The sequence below is a fragment of the Aythya fuligula genome, chromosome 4 (assembly GCF_009819795.1).
Source record: "Aythya fuligula isolate bAytFul2 chromosome 4, bAytFul2.pri, whole genome shotgun sequence".
In the NCBI taxonomy this organism is placed as follows: domain Eukaryota; kingdom Metazoa; phylum Chordata; class Aves; order Anseriformes; family Anatidae; genus Aythya; species Aythya fuligula.
The window spans coordinates 20,938,311-20,960,447 of record NC_045562.1 but is presented as its reverse complement, the minus strand read 5'-3'; the positions used below and the strand labels follow the sequence as shown (position 1 = coordinate 20,960,447).

The 22,137-nt window shown below is 39.3% G+C and overlaps 1 protein-coding gene across 1 annotated transcript; it reads right to left on the bottom strand.

The window, feature by feature from the left end:
• Nucleotides 1–1,779: 1,779 nt before the first annotated feature.
• DCTD (dCMP deaminase) lies at nt 1,780–21,813 on the bottom strand. The gene is made up of 6 exons (XM_032187418.1): nt 21,762–21,813; nt 18,086–18,197; nt 16,549–16,684; nt 7,061–7,177; nt 5,421–5,517; nt 1,780–2,982 (listed from the first exon to the last, which is right to left on the bottom strand). Exons 1-6 carry the CDS (start codon nt 21,791–21,793, stop codon nt 2,904–2,906), a joined length of 573 nt encoding a protein of 190 aa, XP_032043309.1. The 5' UTR covers nt 21,794–21,813; the 3' UTR covers nt 1,780–2,903.
• Nucleotides 21,814–22,137: the final 324 nt, after the last annotated feature.

The following is a 22,137-nucleotide window of genomic DNA, read 5'->3' as shown; positions in this document are numbered from 1 at the left end:
GTTAACAGGGTGATTATTTGTACTCTTCTGTTCAGCGTTTTTAAAACCACATCTGGAGTATGTAGTCTGGGCTCCCCAGACAGTCAATAGAGGGACACTAAGATGGTGAGGGAGTTGCACATGTAATGCATGAGAAAGAATTAAAGCAGCATTTGTTCAGCCTGGAGAAGAAAAGGTTAAAGATGAGGGGAACCCAGCTGCTAACTTGAGATACCTAATAAGCAGTAACAAAGATGACAGCCAGATTTATATTTTTTTTCAGACACCTACAGGGAACAGATGAGAGGCAATAGACATAAACTGTAGCAGTGGAAATTCTGACTGAAGTAAAACGAAACCTAGTGAAGGTGGAGCAAGTACTGGAATGGCTGACCAGAAGGGCTGCAGAATCTCCATTCTTGGAGATTTGCAAAACTCAACTGGACAAGGCCTGAACAACTGGATCTAACTTCCCAGCCAACGATGATTTCAACAGTAGGACTAAATGATTAATTGCTGAATTAGTAGGACTAAATGTCTTACCAGCCTGAATGGTTCTATGCATCCTCAACCTGAGCTTCAGAAGCTGACACACAGTTTATTATGTTTAACAATTTTCATTGTTTTCTCTGGTAATTGACATATTTATTCTTTATTTGGAAGGCAAAGCACTATCTCCTAAACGATTAAAAAATGATAATAAAAGCCAGAAACATAGATTTCTAGGCATGCGCAGAAACAGTAAGGGTCAAAGCATCTTCAAGATTTTTCTAAGACATTAAGCTCAGGCTAAGCATATATAATCTCAAGAGTGTATGTACTTTTTTCCGTTTCTATCAAGTTGCTCTAGAAATCAGAGTACCTACTTGCTAGCCTGTATCAACAGAAAATTACTCTGAAAGGTTATAAACATGGCTTTTAACAGATCAAAAACACCGATTGGAAGAAATCTATAATCCTATCATACTCTCCAGTGCTGCTGTTTTGTTACACAAACAGAAGTCTTGGGGGGGGGTTATAAAAATTAGCGCATTGCATTCCTAAAAAACACTTGAACTTTGGTTCAAAAACCTTTTGACTTATGTACACTATACATTCTTGTTATCCAAGGCCTTATAGAAAAAAAAAAAAAAGCTTAAATTAACCTGAATTACAATGCATACATCTTATAAGTATAAAAGATTAGCAATTACCTATGAGGAAAACAGCAGTTTTGCTGCCAAAACCAAAATTTTGCTTCTTTTCTCCCCTCTGTCCCATTGTCAGAACACTGCAACTTAAAATGCTTCTACTTATTAATTTAGGCCAAAGAAAAAGATGTGCATAAGCTGTTTTAGTGACATTTTATTAAAGTAATTTTTCAGGTTTCACCCTCCCCCTCCACATATGTGCAAATTTCTTCTTCTGGCAGTAAGCCACAGACCAATTCTGAGGTGGAAAACAGTTGTAAGAAAAAAAAAAAAAAGTCAGAAATTACTTTATAAACGGACACATTTTATAATACATTACAATGCTCCCTTTAGTAGCCAAATGGTTCGTGAACATTACCCTTTATGTAATATCACAAATGCACAAAATATGCTTTGCATATGATTGCAAAACCAGCAGCACTCTGGAGCCAAGCACATGGTTTAATATTATAATAATGAGTCTACTTCAACGTAGTGGATTTTAATAAGACTTTAATAATACTGGTATGAAGCCAAATTACATAATGTCCCAAAATATGAAACAAAGCTTTTACTGAGAAAATAAAAGCTCACTGAAGTATAACCACATTTAAAAAAAAAAAAAGGCAAAACAAAAAAACAAAAAAACAACCCACCACCAACAATGTTATCTAAACAAAGCCATTAGGCATATTTAATTTAAAAAAATCAAATTAGAGAAAAGGAACTCAAATCTATTCCCAGATCTCAAGATAAAATTAAAAAGGACATTATTTTAGGCAACATTTATGAAAATGAAGGTACTACGCCAGCACTGGGAAACAAGCTAACACCATAATTACCTCTTTTGGCACAGATATGGATACGGGTTGAATATCTCCAATTTCTCTCAGAGGACAAAAAATGATTCAGTTACTTTACAGGTTAATTTTAAGATTGAACTATGCTGGATTGTCTAGAAACAACTTAGACCAATAAACTAATTTCCTTCTATACATGAAAACCAGCTCCAAATAAGAGTCCCAAAGGTAAGAGACAAATGATTTACTCCCTCTAACCCTCTCAGTTCTAGAGTCTTGGGAAAAGTAAGGGAATTGAAAGGATTCTGAAGCTTGCTCCAGCATGGACCACTCTCAGAACAACTTCCTCTCTCAGCTCTCCTCAAATATAACATTGTTAGATAGCAATTAAAAGAAAAATCAATATTCCGATTGTTGGATAATGCATGTAGAAGATCACACATTCTTTAATCTGTATAGCCTTTTAAAATACTAGCGTTATGCTAGTTGGAAGATTAGTATTTGCATGGGTAACATTTTTTGTTATTTATTAGAATCAACTATTTAGACCCACATAGAGAGATCAACATATATTAGCATATTCTGATGTACCTCTAGTTACAGTAAGAACTACTGTTAAACTGAGTCTAAATGAATGCTGACAGCCTATCAGAGCATGTGGTGATGAATACAGCAAGAATCAGAACAGTTTTCTTTACATACATTATATTGTCTCAACTACACGTCTCTAGACTTTTAAAGCAGATTTGATAAAGGCATTACATTTTTTTTAAGTAGATTTAGATTCCACGTGACAAGATGAAGTGAGGGAAACATTTTATGCCTTACATTTCTTAGAAGTCTACTTTAGCTATAGAAACCATTAAAAAGTTGCAAGTAACTTCAAGATGAAAGGCATTAGCAGCTTTTTAGAAAAGGATAATCACAGTCTTCTAGAGATTTAATGAGACTTAATTCACAGAAGCTTTTGACTTGGTCTGCTGTTAATTGAATCAAAGTCGATGATGATCTTGTTACATTTTGGCTTGAATTCCCTAAAATAAAGAAAAATACAGATATTAGTTAGTGAGTAGTTAAAACATTTTGCTTGCTTTAGCTCCAGCTAAATTTTTGAAAGAAAAAATCCTCCTTGGATTCACATAGTTTTCATCTCTGTGGGAGCCAATTACAGTGCAACAGACTGCGAGAAACCTGGACAAGAAAGACTAAGACAAAGACACATGGAGTGGGTTAGCCTGTACATTCTTCAGCTATTGGAGTTCATAAATTACCCAGGAGTCAAAGGACTTCTAACAACTTAGCTGCAGGCGGTGGCATCATGTTACCAGGGCTGGGATTTTTGTTCGTATATATTTATATTTCAAATGCTTTACACATAAAGATGTATACGTAAATGTGTATGTAAATATTTCCATACACTGTGCACATTTATATATATATATATATGCATGTGTGTATATAAAATATTTGAAATATGTTTTGATAAATATTTTTATCTTTTTTTTTCCCCTCACCAAGTTTTCAAAGAACTTTGATATTTTGCCTCAGTATATTTTAATATTTTTTTGTGCTAGGGGAATAGATCATGTTACATATTGTACTGGGGTAAAAACAAACTAGTTAAGAGGAAATCATTTAAAAATTGTAACTTTAGAACTATAAAATTAATACAGACACAAAATGTTTCCTTTTATTATCATTAGAGCATCTGCTACAGCAATTAGTAAGTAAGGTATTTGGGGACTGAGCATATATTTTACAGTCTACCAGTAAACAAAGGATTATGCAAATAGTGTGGATTTAGTGCCTAATTAAGCTCTGCAATTCAGTTCAAGAGATTCATTAAGTACCACCTACATCCTTAATAATCAATACAAGAATGAAGAACAATCAACATAGAAAAGCTCATGCTGCTGACCACAAAATCTCTGAAGGACTGCAACACACTTTGTCCAGAATAGCAGTCCGAAATACAAGAAACACTTCTCACCCTGTAGAATTTACAAGATTTGACTTGCAAGAGAATGATTTATGCTTCTTAGTCAAACAGTCTTAGTAGACACAAAATACACTGAAGGCCTAAAACTGAATTTCAAGTACTGCTATATTTTTTCATGGTTGTTTCTTAGCCCAGTAGGTACCTTTCATCCTAAAATTTTATCTGTCAGAATTGTTATGTTTGCAAATTTTTCAAAGCCTTTGTATTAATATTGTAAAAACTTTTTAGAGCTGCAAAGCCTCCCTGACTGCATAGTTACCCTCACCCACAGCATGCTATTGCTATCAAACTGGCTGTTGAACACATCATAGAATGGTTTAGGTTGGAAAGGACCTTAAAGCCCATCCAGTCCTAACCCCCTGCCATGGGCAGGGACACCTCCCACCAGAACAGGTTGCCCAAAGCCCCATCCAGCCTGGCCTTGAGCACCTCCAGGGTCAACTTCATCCGGCAGTTCCCTCAGAGACATCTCATCGGGTCCCACAGACTTGTGCACCTTCAGGTTCTTTAGGTGGTCTTGAACCTAATCTTCTCCTGCAGCGGGCTGTTCTTCATTATCCCAGTCCCTGCCTTTGCCTTCTGTGACTTGGGCGGTGTGGCTAGAGCTCTTGCCAGTGAAGACTAAGGCAAAATAGCTTTGTTGTCCCTCCAACAAGGTATCAGGGCGGCTGAAGTCTCCCATGAGGACCAGAGCTTGTGAACATAAGGCTGCTCCTATCTACAGAAGGCCTCCTCCACTTGGTCTTCCTGGTCTGGTGGCCTGTAGCAGACCCCCACTATAATGTCACCTATCCCTGCCCTCCCTTTAATCCTGACCCTGATTGTCTTTAGGTATCTCTGCCAGCATCTTTAAAAATCCTAGTCGTCAAACATTTTTCAAATTCTCTTTAAGGCAAATATTCCATGCTTTACACTCTTATCACAAGAAAAGCTGACCAAAGAAGACTGGACAGCTATAGGCACCAATAATTATATACGTTTGGCTGGTTTGATACCTGCCTAAATTGACTGCAATGTGAAGATACTAAGCTTTCAATACGTATCAGGTAATCCATAGAAAATAAATTGGTCATTTCAGTCCATTCATAGGATAATTCATGTTGTAAGGGAATTGAGGAGGTCATCTTACCGAACCTCCTGTTCAAAGCAGGGTCAGTGATGACTCTGAGCACAATGTAACAAATGAACCATCACATCCACAATTTCACTGGCAGTCTCTAAAGAAAAGTCCAGGAATGGTCCAAGTGGACCATTTTCTCATACAAACATTATGAAACTGAACTTCAACCATACTCTAGGGAAAAACAATGGTGCAACAGTCCATCAACCCAGTATCTTTTGCAGGCATACAGATCAGAGAAGAAAACGTTGCACAATGCAAAGAAAAAAACAATTGCCCTGAAGTTGGTCTCTGTCACACATCATTTTCTTCCTTTCCAAAATAAAAATAAAGTTAATTGAAAGCTCTCTTGCCTGTATACAATACCAGCTAAATCAAACATCCGCCGTGCTGCTGTCATTTCAGTAGTGTCGTGATACTTGTCAGACATAAAAATAATTTCCTTTATGCCTAGAAAGGTCATACAGAAAAAAAATATTAGGATTATATTAAAAGGAGAAAAAAAAAAAAAAAAAGTAATGACATTAGAACTGGTACACAAAATCAGAGAAGACGGCACTCATCCACATACTTTAGAACTCTCTGATCCGTCTCTGCTTCCCAAATATTACAGGTTGCACTTGAATAGAGGGGTGTGTAAGGAAAACAGTTCTCTTAAAAATGTTAGAGAATATTTTCTCCACTTTCACCTAAGTTTACCACAGAAAACCAGAACCAAAAACTTGCCAGCAAACCCATAAGATAAATGGACTAGAAAATAAGTACTTTTGCAAAAAGTTATTGAAAACTTGCCTTTTTACTTCTCTAATGTGGATGAAATTCCTCACAAAGAACTTAACCCCAAATGTCATTCCCCTTCCAAATGCATAGTTTTTTCTTTTTCTTTTGTTTTCCATTTTATAAATAACTTTAAATCCCAGGTTTAAATCCTTATAAACACATATTCTCTCAAATGGTTGAATGATCTATGCTTAAATTAACGATTTGTGCTGTACTTAGAGGAGAAGCGTAAAGGCTGACCCAAGAGAAGTTACAAATGTTTCAGAGCCTATCAATATCTTACTGTATTAGCGGATACCATAAATATCAATACACTGCTATTTTTCTGCTGACCGACCTGCATAAGGAAAAGGATGAGTGAGTGACTATACTGAGTACATGCAACAAATCTATTTTGAAAACCATTTGATTTTTATTCCGTAAATAAGAGAATTAAGCATACAGAATATGATTGTCTTCCACCTTCATTCCTCTTCACTTCAAGCCTTACTGACCAAAATAAAGAAGTATTCTTTTTGCTGCTTTCTTTCTTCCTAGATTCCAATGGCCGTTAGTGGCAAGAGGAAATCCCCAGAATGGCAATCCATGCTAAGGCTGCAAAATATATGCTGCCTTAAGCAGAGATTTTTATGGAACTGAAGCCTATTGCAGATATGCCTAATCTGGAAAAGGCGACACATTTAGGCCAGCACACTTGCTGCTGTGGTACAGATTTATAACAATTGTAATGAAAGACATAATTAAATAGGATCATAGAAGTCTTATGACATTTATGTGCAAAGATATTTTAAAATCTTCAAATATCTACTATGCATCACATTCAAATTAAAATTTCATGTATATACTCCCAACAGACCTTTTGTCATGCAGAAGTTTATTTCTTTCTGCCCTACTCTATTCAATGTGTCAGAGCACAGTAAAATTGACAGTAATTATATGCAAAGCCTGTGTTGTTCTTTGGCAGCTCCTGGTCTAAGAAGTTACAAACCTAAATTAGAAGCACGCTTAGAATCACAGAAGATGCAATTAGCACTGGAAAAATTTGGCACCATTCAGATGCAAAAAAAACCCCACAAGTAGCATCTTATGAAGTTGACAGTGCAATTAATTTAGATCTAACAGCAGCAATTTAACATCAAATACATCCGTGATAAGATACCAACGAGACGGCAGCTCTGCAACCCTGACAAATCAAGCTGGCACTACTCCTTACCTGCCTGGATGATGAGCTTTGCACATTCATTACATGGAAATAAGGCAACATACATGCTGCAGCCTTTCACGTCAGCTGAGTTTTTGTTCATGATGGCGTTCAATTCAGCATGGCATACTGATTAAAAAAAAAACAACCAACCACAATTCATAATACTGTTCATTAAAATAAATCAGTCAAACTAAAATTAAAGTGTTACAATATAACTGCTTACATCCTTTCAAAGGCAAATAGCTTGCACAGCTTGTCATAAAGGGCAAAGGAAGAAATAAAAGCAGAAATACCAAGATCAATGAAGGTCAATTGTTCTGACCAGGCTGCCGATTAGTAATGATATCATTAAGCACATTAGCATTGCCATTTGCTAACACCTATAGCAAGCAACAAAGCCTTAGGCTGTGGGCCAAGTAGTTGCAACCACCCTAAGTGAAGCAATATCTCACAGCTTCACAACTCTCTAGAGTATCTAATTGCCAGTATAAAACAGCTCATTTATGTGTTTACATGCACAGATAGGAACATTCTTATGGTTATAAGAGCGCACTGTGTGCTCTTAAAGGCAGGAGGATCATGAAGTAAAACTGAGCGGCTCTGTCCTCTGGGTCCCAGAACTGCTCAGCGCTGCTGCATGATTCTCTCACCCCAAGAATACACAAGACACACTCAACCATAAAAACGTCCCAGCTTTAATATTAAAGCGAGTTTACTGCTCATTAAAAGGTGTCAGACTTCCCAAGCAAGAAAACAAAGTCCTCTATTTTGCCATGGATTTCAGATAGCCCAGGTAGCAACAGACAACTCTGCCTTATTCCACCATAACACAATAGCTCTTTCTGGACAGGTGGCAACTTAGGGTTCAAGTTTTTATGCTGTACACATCAGTACATTACCTAACATGCCTCAAACAAAGGTGAAAAAAGCTCAGTTTATGTCATTCACCGTGAACCTCTGAAAAAAACATTAGGAAAGAGCATCTCTGCTAGAACCTCCTGTTTACACCTAGGAATGACAGCGAGTTGCATAATTCATACACCTATCTACTAAGAAACTGTCTGGTACCCTGACTTACTTCGTAAACAGGTGCTGAAGTGAAGCGTGGGTTTGAGCTCATCTAGAGACCTGCATGTGCAGACATTAAGCATTTTTTTCCCCTGCTCATCTTGAAGAATGAATTAAAAAAATCTTCTTCTCCCTTGCATATATGGGAAAATTAAAATGGGCAAAGTTAAGAGCCCAAGTTCACAGTAGAGTTGCTACTATGCACTGACCTCACATGTGAATGATCTCACTGCACAGAGTAACTGAGTGTTGCACTTTCAACATGCAAGAACCGAATGGAAATGTTTTCCGTATGTGCTAAGGGTCTACATGGAATTTTCTATGTAGCAGCTAATGCACTAGAAATTTACAGCCTAACTTACAGCACACAAACTTTTCCACGTTGGCAAGTCACAAAGGACCAAACACTTGCTAAAGAAAGCGGAGCATCAACTTCTACAAGCAGTCCCCAGAACTGCCATGATTATGCTGCCCACATACCTTCTCATAAACAGTACAGCCAGAAACTAACATAAAAAATAGGAAATTAACAACGAAAAAGAGGTTTCTATTACTATTATTTCTATTACTACTGTAATCAAATCACACGATTTTAAACATGTTCCATTAAGTATATAAGATATACTATTTTACGAACTTAGAAGACTCAGAAAATAATTTTAACTCCAAACATATTGCTGAGTTGCAGTAATCTTACCTTCACATGAAACAGCCACAGAATTATTTATCTGGGGCTACAGAAGGTTGAGGGAAAAACAAAGCATCATAATTTCAGCAGCTGGAACCAGGTTGTGTTGACAGGTCAGAACCATCACTTTTAAGTTTCTTTGAACAACATACTTACGTCCCAGGCACCAGTCTCGAAGGCCTCCAGAAAGAAGGATGAGGGAATGTTTTCAAAGGCTCACGGAAGTAAAAAAAAAAAAAACAAACAAAAAAAAAACCCACAACCCTAATTCCTTCAGTAAATATTTTTCTTTAACTAAAACTCAGAAATCTTCAGCCATAAAATCAGACACATTTCGTTATTAGTACTACAACAAGCTTCCTTCCTGCGCTGATGAGAAAGAGCCTTTAAGAAACTGCAGGATTCTGCAAATTTTCAACAACAAATCTCCCAAACAAAAACAATTTCGGGCCAAAAATAACTTGTAAAAGATAATCAGCTGGAGTAAGGGAGGGAAACTATTTGCCTCCTGATCATGCTAATACAATCTGAAGTCAAGAACAAGGACAACTCTCTAGAGTGGTGGGACAAGGACAGACCAATGATAACAAGGGAGAAGTAGAAACTAATCATTCCAAGACAAGAAGTAGCGAGGTCTCTAACAAAACTGGCAGAATTTAATTTCAAAAACAAAAGGAGGTGGGCTTTGCATGCACGCTGTTGATCAACTAAATACCCCTTACTGCACAAAGGAGTAGGGAACTAAAGACTTACATTGATTCAAGAAGTCATCTTTTTTCTCCAGTATTTTTTTTTCCAGTTTAGTGGGCTATTAAATACAAAACGATCCTGTCTCAGTAGTTGGAACTTGGAAGACTATTATTCTAGGGTACTGCCATTTTATGTGTCTTTGTTGCATACGTTCCCCTAGACATCTGCTACTGGCCCCTGTCTGAGGTGTTATGTTAGATGGTCCATAAGAAGGTACAAGCATCAGACAAATATTTTCAGGTTTTCTGCCATTGCTCTTGATCCCCTCTTCCTCGTTTTCCCTCTCTCTGGCAGACAGGCATTGACTACTGATCCATTTATAAATAAGAAATTTCGATGGGTAACAGATTATCTCATAGACCTGCCAAACTTTCTATAGAGCATTACTGAAGGAAACAGAAATCAAATCCAGGAGTCCAAAATCTCTAGGTATAATAAGTACCACATTTAGAGTATTACAAAGTTTTCTAGCCTGTTAAGAGCTCCAACTAGGATTAGTAACATATTGTTCTCTCTCAGACAGTAAGAGGCTAACTTAGAGTAACCTTTCACAGGTGCACAGCATTCAGAACCCTGAAAGCTGTTTATTTAAACAGACTGGTAGAACTAAGAGTTTTTACAATACCTGTGGGGGCCCCCAGTGTCAGTAGTGGTTTGGGCTATTTTTTTCTTTTTTTCCTTTTTTAAATATTATTCACATATAGTTAATATTATAGTAGGTCTGCAACATTGGTTTCTATGTTGGAAAAGTGACTTGAAAAGTATTCTCTAAAGACTTCATTAGCCGAAGAAATAACCATGCAACGAGAAGTTAGTGTGTCCTGTGACATTCCCACCACCTGCTACAGTGTTTGTGAGAGGAAGAAAAAAAAGCAGAGGGATGACTGCTTTGTTACTGCTAGTATTAATTAATACTGTGTTTCCATCTTTTCTAATTGCATATTGCTTCGTGTTGTATATGTAAGATAGCACTCATCCTTAAGCCTACCTGTAAAAAGGTGACCCCTAATAACCCTACTAATGGTCATTTTTCAGTAATTAAACGCTTACCATGAACACGTTCTTGCAGTGTCAGAACTATTCTTCCCACCTTCTAAAAGTGTTCTGATAAATGATTTTATGGGAACCATATGATTATTCAAAATGCTTATTAATTCTGTTAAAAGACTCATATGCCTGATGAAGACCTGAAGGGACCACCATAACATGTCACCTTTTAAAAAGAAATCAAAAGGAAGGCCTCCAGGGAGTGACCTGATGTGATTAGTTACTAACAGAAACAGACTAGGAATTTAGAGAAATTGTGTACTAAATATGGTGTTATGCTTAAAGGGAACACAATTAAATGAATACAGACTGTTGTGCAACAAGTTTTGACCTACTTATTAACATAAGATTTTATACTGCCACGTTAACTAACTTGACAAATACTACAGGTTCTTGATACAGATAAATGGTCCTAGCAAGGTGTTCTGAAACATAAAGCTGGCACAGAAATAAATACAGGGAGTTCTGTAATTTGGCCCACTTGTTCTCAGTCCTTTGGTAAAATCTGCACCTTTTCATGTTCTTGCCCCTCATCCATTCAGTCTTTGTCCAAGCTCCACCTCCACTGTTACCCTCTACTCACTGGACCTGATAAAGCAAGGATCACAGAAGGGACTAAGGTGTTACTGAAATGCACGGGGTCTGAAGTGCCATCCCTTGGGGACAGTGGTCAGTGGATCCGGAATTTGTAGAATTATGCCAATTATTTTTTTTAACCCTTTGTGAAAGCGCGGGGATGGGTGCAGGCGACTACATTAGCAGAAGGCAGGACACTGACGTAGGGCTGATGCTGCCCTCAGCCCTTCTTCCTTCGTGTGTTGGAGGAAGGGCTGTTGCTGTGCTCAGGGCAGGAAGGCAAGAATAACGTGACCAGATTTCATTGGAGTCAGCCTGTTCAGACTGCAGTCAGGAAAAGGGAATGGCCCCACCTCACTAATTTGTACTCAGCCCATCTATGAGCATGACATAAAATCTGCCAGGGCAGGCCAGGAAAGCCCCTCTCAGAACCTCAGAAGCACTAAGCCAATGCAACCCATTTTCCAGTTCCTCCCACGCTGCTCCAAGTCTATTCAAATCTCAGCAAGAACACAGGGCTGTTTCTTAAGGGACAGTTAGAACAAGAGAAATTTCAGTGTTTCCAAATCTCCAAGCTTTCTAGAGATTTGGTGTGTGACACTAAAGTTGGAAAGAAATCCATGCAGGACAAGTGAGTGAGTGGCTGTAGGTAGAGACTGTCTCCTATAGATCCTCCTTCCAGTTGAAGCCTCAGCTTTGCACTGCCAGTTGGAGAGAGAGCATCACACTTCTTCATAGTGCCTTATCAAGTTTTGTGCTGTCAAAATAACAGCTTCTACAGAAGTAACATTTGCCTGAATATCTTCAAGTGTTCATCTCTTTAAAAAGATGACGAAAAGCTCATAATCCTAACACGACAAAATGTTGCTAACAGTTTGTTTCATTTTACACAGCAGGTACTCTTCAATTAGAGTATACTTTTTGCCACAGCACATATTTTATCATATCTGAACCTGTATAAATATTTGTAAGCATATTTACTGAATATTTTCCCTATTGCTTAGGAGGTTTCTATATTTGCCAGTCATTTTAATTTAAAACTCTCTTAATTAGAGACTGGTTGTCAAATAGATGTTCTTAGATTACAGTGGAGACAGAGGGCATAACAGGAGCGCAGCAACTAGCATTAGTGGGAAGACTTACGATAACAGGAGAAAAACATAGTACTTTAAATGATCAGTGAGAGGAAACTGCATCATCAAATCCTTGCATTCATCTAACAGTAATAGAGGGCACTTACTTTGACACTGAAAGCCAGAATTTCGTCTAATTATTAAGAAGGTTCTACACACTGTATTGAACACAAAGCTTTAGGAAGAGCTTTTAATAACATCTTAGTGAAGTAGGTATCCAAAACTAGCCTTCAGTTTCTCTCGTGTGCACAGAAACATCCCCGTTCCTGTCACTGACTGGCAGCCTGGAAAGAACCAGTTCCCACAAAGCAACAAAAGCCTGATTTTGTGCTGTGAAAGATGGCACTCTGCAAAACACTAACTACTTTCTGACACAACAAGGCCATACTACTTAACTGTTCAAATATATTCTGCAGCTCAAAAGAAAAGTTGTAATCAGTTTCAAAACTCTCACAAGGAATGTGCAGTACCGGTACAGGCGATCCACATTAGGATTCCAGGATTGTACAAATGCAAACATCTACACTCTCTAAGGTAAAGTGAGCACTACCTCCCACATTTTCATGCTTTCTTTCAGTAGCAGCTCAGATTACACTTAGGTATGCGTAAATTCCTTTTAATTTTTTTTTTTCTTAAATCAAGCACAGCCTGTTTCTTAACACTGAGCTGAACAGAAGCCGTACTTCAGGGTGCAGGTTAGACGTGTACAACGTACCATATATTGCAGCAGACACAGATAACTGAGACACTAGGGAATTTCAAGCCAACAGGTTTCAAGATGCAGTAAAATTTAAGAGTGATGGGACTTGGTTAGCCTTAAAAAAAATAAAAGTTCAAAAGATTACTGTTATCACTAAGTGCACAGGGAGAGGGAGAAAGGAAGAAGAAACATTGATGGCACAGAGTAAGGAAAGCTAAAAGAACAACGTTGGCATACACAATAATGTATAAACTAACAATAAATAAATCTAGCATGGAAACAGGAAGTTTTCTAGCCATGAAACAATGAAAATGATCAGAGCTGTGGGGTCAATGTACCCATCTGTTCTGCTGGAGCTCAATAAATTTATTATAGGATCATCTAACAGACTTCTGCACAGATAGCCTCTGGGCCCAATCCCCTGCTATGCCTGTGCTACTAAACACGGACAGGGCCAGGGACTGACCCCTGGCCCCGAGGCCAACTGGCACAGACTGGCTCCTGCTCCTCTTTCTCAGGGCTCCAGCAACACTACACAACACTTGGCCCCGGGTTTCCTCACGGCTCCACATCTCCAGAGTCCCATGGCAACACACACATATTTTGTATGTTCAAAGTGCATAAAGAAATGAGATGGCTTTTTTGCAGCCCACCAGTGGTATTTTCACAGCATGAAACAGAGTATGCCTTGCATATCCCCCAGTACGGCCTGAGGGAGGGAGGAAGGTTAAGCATACCATCTCAGCAGGCTTTGCATGATAGGCTCATACAGAATGAGAGCTTTCTTACAGCCTTTCTTCCACCCTGGCTTCTGGAGCAGTCTCTGAGTAAGCCATTTGCAGAGAAACACCCAGGCTTTGTTCTGGAGAAAACCAGTCAGGGTGGTCCAAAACACCCTGTGAAAAAGTTAGTTGATGTTTATACCTAAACTAATACAGTACATAAAACCAGTAAGGAGGTCAGCACTCCTCAACTCCAGTCCTGTCCTGTAGCGGTGCAGATGCATAAAATAGCTCTAAAAGACATCTTCCAGGTTACTCTGGTGGTACATGCACAACTGTTGTCAGCTTTACCCTATAAGTTACATTGCAGCTGTAGTGAATACAGTGCCAGCATTCCCATGATAAGCTAATGGAGCACACAGTAAGACTGTATCATCTGCAAACAAGCTAGTCAGGAAAAGTCAAGGATAGAAAGTTCAATTTACACAAATGCTGTGATGATTAGTAAAAGCAGAAAGGAAAACATGACAGTTTAATGAGATTTTAGCAGTGATTCTATGTGTCTCTTTGCATCTACCAGAATTTTTTTAAGCAGAAGATTTTTTTTTATATATACTTGTCTGGTCTGTCAACTGTGCTATCAAGATTAATAAGAAACTGCTAGAGTTTAAATGATCTGTGAATTACAAAATAGGTCGTTTATTCATCACAGCAGACATTTTACGTTACAAAGTTGTGATTTTTTTTAATGAGGTGAAGACTAAGATTCTCTGGGGGGAAGGGTGCTAGTTAGACCAATTCCTAGAAAGGAAATCAGCTCTCCAGGCTGTTAGATTGGTTAGTGCGGTTTTTAAACATCATGTGTTACGAGGTTTTTACTCACTAAAACATTCTGCATCTTTTGGAGTCAGTGTTAACTAAAAAAAAAAAAATCTCACAATATCTCCTGCTAAAATTCCCCACAAATCCATACAGTTTTTTTAGTTTAAGTTGATCAACTTTATATTAGACCGCCCTGTTTCTGCATCTCTCCTGGAACGTGCTTACATGCCAAAGACCACCCACACTGATCTTAGTTCCGAACTGAGACCTAACAGCAAGCATTACGACTCAACCAAAATCAATATTCTGTTTTCAGTACTTTGTATTTAATCAATGGGCTAATGCTTGTTTCCACACCCTATAAATAAAGAGCAGTCATACCACGCAGTACCGTTATGGGACCTTCATTGTACGTAAAACCACTGCTGCTGTGCCTTAGAGTAGATGTTAAAACTTGGCAGGAGCTGGCCCTACTATCAGCAACACATCTCTTAAGAAAAATAATAATAAATTGCATCAAGTTTAAGAGTTAATGTTAGAGGTTTTATAGCAAACTGGTAAACTGAATCAGGACAAGTACCAGAGTTGTAAGAACTCAGATACAAAACTGATTGAGCTGAACCACTGCATATAATCTTTCACTTCAGTGCTATAATAATGTCAGTTTTCAGAGAGAACTTTGGGTGAAACAGGGAATTTCAAAACTAATGCAAGTCTAATTTCTGTATCAGATCAATTTTTGTAAGCTGTAAGAAAATAAAAAACAGGAATTAGTAGATACTGTATACTGAAGGAGTCAGTATCTTTCCAAAAGCCAGATTCTGGTGCTCATTTCCCCACACCTATGTAGGAGGAAAGGGAGAGTTCCTCAGGGCTCTTGTTCAGCTTTGTGACTCTTCCCCCTTCCACTCCTGAGCCCAGGACAGACTAAGATGTGGCACAGCACGAAGGAGCTCCTAATACCCATTTTTCCTGTTCCACTGGTCTCATCCCACAGAGGTTCAGCACGAGCTGGTGTGAAAGCAGAAAGATGAAGGGGGATGGAAGAGAGAGTGCACTCTCTCCTTCTTTATCAGTCCTAACCACAGTTCCTGCCCAACATAGGCTACTGAGGGCCACAAGGCAGCTCCCAATACCATTTCCATGCCCAAGAGGCAGTCCTCATGGAGTGAAGCCTGAGGCAGTCCACTGGGTTATCTTCACTGGTTCCTTCAAGCCTGTGGCCCAGAGGGGCAACAGTACAGCCTTGTGCCACCAATATTCACAGAGAACCCTTCAAAGCAGGCTTGCAGAAGGCCAAACTAAGCCTGCTGCAAAGGCAAAGACAGGATCCGAAGCAGCACTCACCTATATTTACCATGAAACTGTCATTGCTCTTCACTCATCCTCTCAATTTAGTAAATGTGAACCAAATCATAGGTTGAAATGAACAGTGCAAGTCACTTTACCTGTAGCAGGGCAGATCTACTGCATACCACATAAGATAGAGGCACGGAATGACAGAATGTGATGATATACTTCAAGACAAACAAAATTCGACTCTTTCATAATATGCACTGTCTATGCCATGAACATCTGAACACTGGAATTTCCAACAGCCACTAGAGTTTACAATTTTAATACCGCTACTTTAGACACAATTATTTGTTTTGCATATACATGCTCTCAGTAATTTCCGTGGAGACAAACACACCGAAACAGCAATCATTTGCATACGCTGTGACTGTGTGCTGATGAGCTGCATTCTATTTACAAGTTTTCATTACATAATCCAAACCAGCTAACCATTCATGAATATATTTCACGAGGAATTCAGTCCTTCATGAAGACTTTTCATTTACTTTCACAGCTGTGATTTTTATCCTGACATATCACACGTGCACATTAACAAAGTTGGCTGAGTGGAAGAAAAACTGACTGACGTTTTACCAAATGAACTTTCACATATACAGACATCAAAAGCTTGATTTGTCAACCACAAGATGCCTTACCATAAGGATATTTTGTGTCTAGTCTATGTGCTGCTGTTCTCGTCCAAGGCAGTACATCATCGCTGCAGCCATTTGGCATCCCATTGTATCCAATTCCAACAATCTTGTTTTCTGAATTTACAATGCAGGCACCAACCTAGATAAAATAAGACTTATATAGTATCAGCAGCATGAAAAATAATGTATCAACAAGCACAATAAAATCTGAACTTGAAAAGCCAATCCTACAAATGTAATTTAAGAGATACAAGCGTTACCCTGTATTAAGTCGCACTGTCTTGAGCACAACAAGGATACGATAACCAAGGCCACAACTGTACCTAACTGGCAGAGCTTTAAAATAAATCAGGGCAGATGCAAGCCCGCTACCCTCTGGTTATGCAGTCCCAAACTAGTCTGCCAGCACCATTCCTTGTCTGGCTATAAAGTGAACCAAGTTCAGGGAGTAGGACCAGCACAGAACTAACTGTACTAAGTGTAAGTTTTCTTGCAGGTTAGCTTCCCAAACTATCAGCAGGAGCTAAAGAAAATGGATGGAAGATAAATTAGAATGTGGTAGTGTTGACCTAGTGATAAGCTCACAAACCTCTGTGGCTTGTTTATGCAAACATGTACCAAAATACCAGACCATTTAACTGCCACCCTTCATTACTTTAATAAAAGTCTGCACAGGAGCCCTACTTTTAGGGTGACGAACTGCCCCATTTTTACATTTTCTGTCCATATTTTATATGTATTGAAACAGCAACAGACTTAATTTTACTTTGCACAATGTGTTTTTAACCAGCACTTGGGTAACAGGAATTTAGTCCTAAATAAGTATGATTCAGAGAAGTGAGAGCCATAATGTACAGAAGCCAGCAAGTAATTGAGCAAGCTGTTAATACACATTTTAATCCATTGCTTTGTTGGGATTTTCTTCCAAAAATTTGTCACACAAAAGAAGACTAACAGGATGCTGGGCGCTGCAGAACAGCATGTTTCAGGAGAGGTTATCTATCAACTCCAACCGATGTTCAAGTGCAAGAAAGGCACGTGAAAGAAGTAAAGAATGGAGAGAAAGGCAATGAATTGGAGGGACAAGGAGAACTGGAAGGAAGAAACCAAACTAGATGACAACTGAAATCAATCCAAGAACAAAAAACAGGGAATTTTTATACTCTTACAGGTGAGGAAAAGGAACTTGCTAAGATGCTATGTCTTAAAAAATTACAGCCTAAAACTTTCAGTAGTTACATCCTCCTCTAACAGTAACCATATTTACTAGAAAAAGAAGAAAACGTCTATGTCATCTTAACTTTCAGATGAAGAGAAGATTTACAAAACTCCAAGCTGCAAACGTACACACAGAATTATACACATGAGGTCAGACCCAATAAGAGAATTTCTGTAACAAAAAGTGCTGACCATGTTAAAAATTCAATAGCTATATACTGAAATAACTTTTAATAACAAAACCCTGAAAGTGCTACATGTGCATCTGATGTGATGTGCAACACAGATTAGGTTATGTTACTCTTATGCATTGCCTCCTTACCTGAGAACTTGGATCTTTGCTTCTTTGTGCTGACAAAAATGCTACGGCCATAAAATATTCAGGCCATTCCAAATAATCCTCTCGTTTTCTGCAGGATGCTTCATTGCCAAAACTATATTTTATGGGAAAATAAATAAATAAATAAATCAGTAAACAACACATATGTACAGTTATTACAGACTGTATTCTTTAAATGTGTACAAGGTTAATTTAACCAGGATCAGACTGTGGCTAAGACCACAGTGTATTCACCAATATTTTAGCAGTAAAATAGTCAGTGTTATGTGCTTTCCAAGAACTTATATATGCAACATTTCCATTCAGGGGAAAGGCACCCAAGTGAGGTTGCAAATTTCAGTTTTAGATAAGAAGGCTGAGCTATTCAGAGCACTGAGCTATTCAAAGACAGAGCAATTTATCCTTGATAGATAACGCCTTGTATATTTCTAAGATTCAGGTATATCATGTACTGGCATTCTTTTCGGTCAAACAACATAATCTTTTTTTTATGATGACTGCGCTAACTGCAAGCCTCTAATCTAAGCTATTTTGTACTTCTGCCTACGACAAGCGTTCGTTAGATTTCTATTTGGAAGCTTCCTGTGCAGGCTTTCGTTTCTGTCTGTACAATTATAGCCGTGAGTTTGCCTCTCAATGCAACACTTACTGGCAACAATCTGACCTTGTAAACTATTCTGATAGGCCCCTGCTAAGTTGCTTTTGAGATTATGCTCTTTATGAAGGCCTCCTAAAAGAAGATACGAGATAGATTGAAGAATTTTTCCCTTAGAATATGTAAGTGTGGCATGAAAAGTAGTTTCTTTCCCTACATTGGGGGGTTTGTGTGGGGGAACAGGCAGGGGGGATGTGATTCATCACTTTCTTTTGCCTCCTTATGGTTGAGTGGCTGCTTGGACAGCATAAGAAAAAATTCTGTGCTTTCCAGTTCGAAGAGGGAAAAGACATCTCTCTCTCCCCTCTGATATATTAAAGCTTAGCAAATTTCAAGGAAAATATTGAATCCAAATAAGCTTACCCCAGATCCCACTTACCATTGCTACACTTGAAAAACAAACTGATGTCATGATTCTAGCAGCTCTCCAGTGATTCATGGAACATCTCAAATACCAGACAGTAAATAGCCTATAAAAATACAAGCAGTGCAGTACTTTTCTTCTTGGGCCCCTCTTACCAAGGACTACAGCTTAAGGTATTTTAGGAAAAAGAGGAAGGAGACTGAGACACCCTTCTAGCAATGTTGAGCCATGCAGAAAAATACTTCATAGGTAACTGCAAGTAGCAAGACATCCTGTAGCCACTCTAGTACCAGCGCCTTCCAAGCACAAACATTAGAAGATAAATATTTTGTTAGTTGTTATTTTTATAACAAAAAAATATAATAGCATATATTTGAGGCTTGCAGTTAGCTTGTCACACTGAGGTTACACTATTTATTGAAGAGAATGCTGGTACACAAATGATAAAACTACAAAGGTGCTATCTTCTAAAACCAAATTGCTACTTTTGAGTTGTTTGTATATGGCATCTTACAACTAAGCAGTTTTGGCTTTTCCGTGGAATGAATGAGAATTATCATTGAGGCCATCATCTCAGTGTAAGGTGGGAGAAACGTATATTCTCTGTGCAACCAGCACACCTCTCACACTGACAACACTGTAAATAGCATGAAAAATGTCAATTGTGAAAGCAAACACAAAAATGTGAGTGTCCAAACTACCCTCGATCACTTCAGCTAAAGGGTTGGAATGGTATCCTACTAAGAAAGAATAGGGTGCAGAGAACAAGTTCACAGCAGAAAGATTTAAGGCTTGCCTTACTATTCTTGCCATTTTTCCACACCAAACTGAACTGTGACAGGTTAATTAAAATACAAAAAAAGTACTTAAACTGATTTGAGTGATTATTTAAAAAATGTCACAAAAGTAGGTTTACACAATCCAAAACACCATCAGACTTCAAATGATTACTCTAATACATTTCAAACTAAGTGACATTCACAGGGATGTCTTCAGAGAGCCCTCAGCAGAGACACAGAAGACTCAATGCAGAACTACACCAAATGAAATATTCTGAGAAAAGCTCTCCAGAAAAACAATAGCACTCTGAAATAAGAGATCCTGAGATCTCCTTTTGTTAAATTATTCCCTAGCAACCCTAGTTATTCAAAAAACAACAAAAGACCCTATTTACTTTGCTTATAAGTACAGAACGCTATGTAAGTGGAAGTCCCTCAGAGTACCAACTTAACAGGGAGAGGAGCATATCTGAAAAATGAGCAGAAGGCTTACATCAAAGGGAACACAAAAACAAAACAAAAAACCCCTTACTCAATTACTTCTACTTAACATCACAATGTTTGGCTAGATAATTCCCTCAGCTCAATGCACAGGAACACAGGAGTGTGAAATGGATATAAAACACTTCATTTCTGATTGAGCAGAAGCCAAGGACTTGGCTAGCACTCAAGCACACAGAGGAAAATTAAGTTTATAGATTTTGGGCAGCTGGTCATCCTCCTCACACTCATTTATAAGTTCTAGAATTGCACGAATAAAGGCTATTCTAGAAAATATGATAGCTGGCTGTAAAACGCGCAAATAAGGTTTATCCTTGTGATAATTCCTAAGAACTTATGAATAAAAGTGATGGGAAGTAAAAGCCATGAAGATAACACCACTCAAGGAAGACGAAAAAAAATCTTCAAATTCTACAGTGATTTGCAGTCTGCAGGGAAGTCTGCATAAACTGTATTTCAAAGGTAAACAGAGAAAGATTCTGTAACTAAAGGACAATGCCTCTCTTCTCAGCTCTTTTGCATCCATCCAGGTTTCAAGTAAACTAACATGCTGTCTCAGAAAGGAAGAAGCTTCACTCAGCTACTAAAAAATAAAAAAAAGTCTTCCTTAATGAAAGATGTAGCTGAGGATCCTAGAACAGAATACATCACTTCAAGATTTATGGTGGTCAGTTACACAACAAGGTAGCACAACTCAGGAACAACAGGGTATCGGGCTTTTTTTTTTTTTAATTTTTTTTCCTGCAGCTTTCAGGTTTGTGATACCACGTGCACTATACTCCAACTATAATGTATTAAGGAGGTTTTTTTTCTTTCTTTTTCTGCAGGATGGATTATGCTCCTGAAGATCACCTACCAATGTTCTGACACTCAACTTGCAGCAATCAGGGCAAGAAGGAGGAAGGGTATTTTTTTTAAAAGTAAATAAATAAAAAAAGGCCAGCCGGCTCCCCACACCGGCCCCGTGAGGGCTCCCCGTGTTGCCTGTGACCGGCGTTGTACCAAGCGGGCCCGCCAGCCCTGAGGCTCGCCACCTTTCCCCGCAGGTCGCTACACCTTCCTCACCGGGGGGCAGCTTTTTGAGAGAAAGCAGAAAACAAACCTTCCCCACCGAGAAGCGACACTGAATACCAGCACCCCGCTTCTCCCCGGCTCAACCCCCAAACCCCTAATCGCAGGCGCTTTCTAGAAACACCCAGCGCCCCGCAGCGCCCCGCGGCCTGCCCCCGCGGCTCCCCGGCCGAGAACCGGGCGCCGCTTCCTCGAAAGCGGCCGGCCCGGCCCGGGAGCCCCCCGCTTCCACCCTCTCCGGGCCGCCAGCCCCGGGGCCGTGCCGGGCAGGAGGCGCCGGAGCCGTACCCGTTAACGTGGCCGGGCCGCTGGGCGCTCATCCCGCCGCTCGCCTTCGCCCCTTGGCGCCAAAGCGGGAGCGGGCGGGGAAAGGGGCGGGCGGGGAGGCGGGCGGCCCCGCCGCCATGTCGCGGCGAGCCGCCGGGGGGCCGCCGAGTTGCCTGAGGGGTTGAGGCAGTTGGGCGAGCGCGTAGGCCGCGCATAAGTTGTAAGAGCGAAATAAATGTGCGTGCTGGCGTGATGTGTGTGTGTGCTTTCGGCTGGGGGCTACCCAGGCTGGGTGTTTGGTCGCCTTATTGGAGGCACGCGAATGGGAGCAAGTTACTGAGGTTTGCTCTTACAGGGCTGTGAGGTATCACCAGGAGCCTCCCCAGATCCATCCATG